Source organism: Pocillopora verrucosa, chromosome 5 (assembly GCF_036669915.1).
Source record: "Pocillopora verrucosa isolate sample1 chromosome 5, ASM3666991v2, whole genome shotgun sequence".
Lineage (NCBI taxonomy): Eukaryota > Metazoa > Cnidaria > Anthozoa > Scleractinia > Pocilloporidae > Pocillopora > Pocillopora verrucosa.
Genome location: NC_089316.1, coordinates 23264001 through 23270196, shown reverse-complemented (window position 1 = coordinate 23270196; position 6196 = coordinate 23264001). Strand labels below are relative to the sequence as shown.

Genomic DNA, 6196 nt, shown 5'->3' with positions numbered 1-6196 from the left:
AGAAGTCAGTACTCAAGGCTTTTGGTTGACATTTCATCAATTAAAATACCATACTTACTCGATTTCTAAGTTGAGAATTGAAGTCAAGAGCAAAATTAAGGCAAAATTAAGGTTGAATAGGAAGAGTCGATGAGGAAAATGAAAATTTCACCCTTAATAGATAAAGGAGACCTTCTTAATAAGAATTTAATTTGACTTTTTCGGGCAGTTAATAAATCATATATTACATTAAAGTTGCATTAAGGGAGGAGAAAAGTGAATCAAATTCTTTACCTTGGTTTCCATCTGTAAAGCAGAGAAGCCATCTTCCCCACAGAAAAAAAATTTAAAAGCGAAGACAAAAATAAAGAACAGTGCTCCTCCATCCTCAACATAACATCAGGACATGATTCGCAAAGCGAAAGTCCAGCACTATTTAAGCGTTTGGAAAATCTTCGACAGATGCATCGCTGACAAACTGTTTCAATTATTGATAACTATCAATGCGATACTCAGATGACATACACGCCGTGTCATTCTTAGGCCATTATTTCCTACACCCAGGAGACGGGAATAGATTCGACTTGACTTTCTAGGCCCATAGCGGTCAGCTGAGATTCGATGAGTATTCGAGCCCCGCTTGTTGAAACACACCTATAACTTAAATTTACCGCATTACTGCGATCAGTGACAGGGGGGAACTGAAACGTCATCACGATCGAAACACATTAACGAGAAACTTTGTAAAGAACGAAACGCTTAGACATTCATTGGCGTTAGGAAGTCAAAATATTGACTTAACCTGTGTAAACAACACATAAACATGATATTTCACAGCCTTGAAATTCTTGGAAAATTTTATTTCTTTCCACCTGTGCATTGAGCTGTTTATTTATAACACACCATTATTGGATGAAAAAAAAATTTTTAATGAAGCAACTTGTTTGGAAAAGAATCCATCATGAGTGCTCTAAAGGAATCAGTTAAATCCTTTGTGTTGATTGAAATGTAATTTTTTGTCTACAATTGCAGATCACTGTTTCAACATTACGGATAATTTTTTAAAATAGAATTAAGTGTAAAAGACAAAGATTCTCCCCTTAAAGCAGACAAATAATAATTTACTCTAAGGAAAGAGAGGGGAGGGGGGGGGGGCTTAATCTCAAAATGAAGGTAATCCTTCACCCAATTCTGTTATGTTTCTTTCGTGTATTGCTTCCCATCTGTGCATTGATCTGTTTGCTTACCAACACGCCATCATTGGGAAAAGAGGAGTTTTAATGAAGAAACTTCTTTGGAAAAGAATCCATGTAGTGCTTTATGGGAATTAATTGAATCCCTTGTTTTGATTGAAATGAACCCTTTGTTTACGTTTGCAGATCCACTTTTTCAACATTAAGCATGATTTTCTGAAAGACAATTCAGTATAAAAGACGAGGATTCTCCTCTTAAAGTAGCCAAGGTTAGGTATTTTTTAAATATGAAATATTTTTGTGTCAGACATATTATTTCGCTAGTGACGACAATGTAGTGTTGAAACAAAATTACTCTCAATATGAAGGTAATTCCTCACTCAATTCTGCTATGTTTCTTTTGTTTATTCAATGATTCTTCCCCTTTTAGTTTTAAATTGATTATTAGACTTGATTTAGCCGGATTTTATCATTCACGCACAAACAGAAAAGGAAGGTTTTGGATATTTGAAATAGTTCCCCTACTCGATTATCGCGTGTGCAGTCAAGAAAGTCACAAACAATATACTGGAGAACTTTTTTTTATTATTATTAGCTTTGCACTAAGCTTCCAGTCTCACCTACGATGTAGTAACAGCTTCATGATGTTTTTGAATGAAATAAAACTTGAAGAACACTTTTCTTCTTAAAAAGTTTTATGCGGAGACGCTAAGTTAAACCTAACCTAGTGTCAAATTTACAGCTACTATAAAACCTCGAAGTCTTACTCAAGGTAATGTTAACATTAGACAAGGTAAATTAACATCAAGCTTCTTAAGTTCGAGTGAAACAGGGATTCAACCATCTTTTTCCAAACTCTCGATTGAATCTAATGTCATAGAGTAGTTTTTTTCTTTCTCTTCTAGGTCAAACAAAAAACTTTTTAGCCGATGGCATCGATATCTTTCTGTTTATGATAAGTGTATCTACGAAATACGTGGTTTGCTTACTTTTCTCATCCACGACACTCTACCAAAGTGCATGATATAAACTTTTGTAAAAGGTGTGTTAGAGAACCAAACGCAGGTCACGCAGTTATCTAAGAATACATATATATGTACATATGTGACATTTTTAAGGGTAAGGGAGAGGAATACTATCACTTGAATCAAACACTTATGCAATATGTACGATTCACACAACAAAAGGACCATTTTACTTTCTATAGGGAAACCAAATACTAGCAGATACGTCGTACCTAATTTTGGTCCGAAACTTTAGATTTATTTACAATTTCACAAGCACATCGAGAAAGCTGTTGTGGCAGCTTTGTTGGGTTTTTTCGTTGTCATACTAATTTGCAATTTCTAATTATTTCCCTTGCCTAAAGGCTCAAAAAGGCTCGAATCTTGACAATTCGTGTATAAAATTACCTCCTAAATTCCTCCTGATCATTTGATTACGAATACTTAAATCTAAGATTATACTTTGTAGCAGCGTTCGAGAACGCGTTTGGGTCATAAACTTCTACTGTATTAGGAGCTTCCCTACTGTTTGGATTCAAAGCTTTACTAATCTTCTCTTAAGATCGGTAAATTAGATCAGCGTAGTGATGCTGACGAACAGGAAATGCTCATAACTCATACAATCGTTCAGAATTGTTTCTCATCGTTTAAGATTGTCCCTTGTGACGATTGGTCCATGCGTAATGTCATCTTTCAAAATGACCTTATCACGAGGATTAACCCTTTAACTCCTAAGATCTCATAAGTAATTCTCCTTACTGTCTGCCATACAACTGTTATGATGTCAATTTGGAGAATTTGGTATTGGATCAACTGATAACTCCCGAATTGATATTTTTCTCTATTCTCATCACTTCTATGCTTGATACTGTATTGACAATGTAAGGAGAAATTTTCTCTTGGTCACTCATGGGAGGTAAAGGGTTAAACAACATTTGCTCTAACGGAGCGACTACTTAAACAAGAAGACAGAAATTCATTCGTTTAACTTCAAAGCTGATGATATTTGATCGCGTTTAATTTCAATCCATTATCAAAAGTACGACGAGTGAAATCCGACTACTGGAAAAAAATATCATTACTATCTGAAATTGTATGGGCTTTTTTTGTCTTTTTAGTCGTAGATAAGGGCCTCCTTTAATTTCGGGCTAAATTATATTTTTAGTGACTGCTATCAGTCAACCAGAATGCCAATCATACGGAGTTGAATTCTAATTCCGTCATCACTATATTTGATTAGACGTATTTTTTCATTTCAGAGTAATGTGATAATCACCTGACCATGACCAGCCGTTCTATAACAACATGCATTGTCCTGGTTGTTTCCATCGTTGTAAGAGCCGCCCCCACCCCCACAGGAATCACGATCATTATCTCCACTGCTTCCCCCAGAGTACCCTCCTCCTCCTCCTCCTCCTCCTCTTCCAAAAGCTCCACCTCCTCCTCTTCCAAAAGCTCCACCTCCTCCACCAAACCCACCAACTATATTGTAATATATTGATCTCCCACCCACCCCCCCTTGCAGAAATCCCTTACCACCTTCTCCGCCGATTCCCTTGGTCCCATTGAAATTCTCTCCACTTCTTCCACTGGAGTAAAACCCGCCACCACCACCCCCTGAGAAAATAACAATCAAAACAAAACAAAAACGAAAACAAAAACAAATGATGATTAAGGTCTTGGAATTTTCTTTTTTTGAATCTCTAATGTCCCTATATCAGCGTGGTCAAACCTGTGTATGAAGTATTTCTATTAAGCCGCCATCCGTTAGTTTTAATATTTTTACATGAGTCTATATTATCCCTATATGAATAAACTGGTCCTCATCCTAGGTAGTCTCAATGCTTTTTTGTTTTTTCTGGGGACTAAGGCCGATTATTTAAATTTGAAGCACACATTAACACATTCATTAATAAGGAGCTGAGAGGTAAGGGATCATCACAGTATTATCTTACCTGAAGAATAATCATCAGCAGTTTGAGCACCATGCCCATTACTCCCCCCTGACCACGACTTGTATCCAGGATTCCCCGTTGTATTTGTACTGGCGTCGCATCCTTTATGCCTTGACCTAACATTTTGTGTGCCTCCTCCGCCTCCAGCTATTATCAAAGGTGAGTCGGCTCCTCTCACTACAAATGTACCTCCACCACCGCCAGAAGAAAATTTGGACATGTTCATTCCTCCTTCTTGCCCTACAAGTATTTGAATGACCTCACCCTTGTTTAAGCGGAATGTTCCAATCATTCTTGCTCCTCTTCCACGGTACTGACAGCTGTTAATCCGTCGATCGTACCCTCCTGCTGCTCCTATTGCTTCTATTCTGTAGTCACCAGTGTACGGCACAGTCCACTGTTGAATACCGCTGGACAATGTTACTTGTCCGTCATGATCCTGACCTGTGTAATGACTGCCCAGCGATGTTGGACCATATCTTCCAGTGGCATTGAGATTTGTCAAAACTGCTTTGAATGCTGAAGGGCAAAAAAGGTTCAACTCAACCTCTTTTCATATCATAAGTTCTTTCGTTTATTAAAAAGCATAGTCAAGCTTTCTTATTACCTATGTTTATTTTATTGGTTTGTCATCTTGATATGTCAAGTCACCACTCTATCAGTTTTAAAAGAGATGGTGAAAAGATCGAGTGGAGTTTTGATGCGGTCTGTAAATAGACGAGTGATTAACAAAATCTGACGACGGTATAGCTAGAGTTTTCCAACGATTTCTTTTCCGTCAGATGTTTGTTTGTTTTTTTTTTTTTACAACATAACGCAATAAACACAGGGAACAATGGAAAAACAGCAAAGCTACCAAAAGCCAAACTGGATTTTGCGCGCCGTAGTTTTTATTTTTTGGGTGCCTCAATTTTTAATTCGTTACCTTTAGGTTTAAGGAACAAAAATTCTGGAGTTTTCATTTAGGAAAGCCCTGGACAACTATTAATTGTAGTTTCCATTGTAGTTTTAATAGTTTTTAACTTAGTGTATTTTTGTTTTAATAGATTTTATCTTATATATATTTTAATTTCTTATTTCTGAGTTTTTTAATCTTAATCAAAAGGACCTTGTTGATAACAGTACTTTTGTATTGAAGGGTTATACTGAATAATAATTCGATTATAATCATCATTATTATTATTCTCCAATTCTTTTTTTTTTGCTTCTATTCTTGTCTTTAACTGTTTTTACTCACTCCGTTGTGACCTTTTTTTTTGAGCGTGTTCTTGCCTTTCTTTGGCAAAATTAAATTATGGTAGAATAAAAAAGGTTTGTAATCTAGAATGCTACACTTAACCATGAAATTTCATCTTTCTTCCTTAAAACCTTCTTTACATCTATAACTGTAAGACTTCTCGATATTATAAACACAGCCTTGGCATGGCAGTTATGGGTATTGTTAGAACATTCGTCAATATCTAAAACAAATGATTAAAGCGCGATACACTACACGAGATGACATGAAGTATCCCATAGGACGCGAGTATCGAAATGAAACAAAAACCAAAAATGGGTACAAAGTGTTATACTTGCATCGTAACTGCTCGAAGGACATATGTAAATTTACGCTACGAAACTTAAACTGATATAAAGGACACATACATGAATTAGTAATATGCTTGATGCAACGCATAGTGGTCCTCACCTTTTTCACAATGTTTTCCCTTGTAACCAGCCTGACACACACATTTGTATCCCTTGTCCGTAAATCCAACCAGGCAAGTTGCATTGTTATGGCACATACTGAGGCAACACTTGTTCTGGTGAAAACATATTTTGCCTTCAGACATGGTTTGATGCTACTCTGGTTGAAAGATTTAATGAATGTAACCAAAAAGTTACAATTCATAGACGCAACGTTTAGAAACTCCGTTCTAGTGTCTTAATCTGAGGTGATGAGAGGTGATGAGGAAGGCACCAAACAGGAATGTCGAAACGTTGGGTCTATTAAATGTAACTTCTCGGTTACATTCATTAAATCTTTAAACCAGAGTAACACGAAACCATGTCTGATTGTCTACCT

General features: G+C 36.5%; 1 protein-coding gene across 1 annotated transcript; it reads right to left on the bottom strand.

Annotated features, from left to right (window-relative positions):
* Positions 1-3431: 3431 nt before the first annotated feature.
* LOC131796182 (loricrin-like) lies at positions 3432-5915 on the bottom strand. Its single transcript, XM_059113801.2, has 3 exons — positions 5819-5915; positions 4132-4650; positions 3432-3793 (listed from the first exon to the last, which is right to left on the bottom strand). The coding sequence occupies exons 1-3, from the start codon at positions 5913-5915 to the stop codon at positions 3432-3434; spliced, it is 978 nt and encodes a 325-aa protein (XP_058969784.2).
* Between the last annotated feature and the right edge of the window lie 281 nt (positions 5916-6196).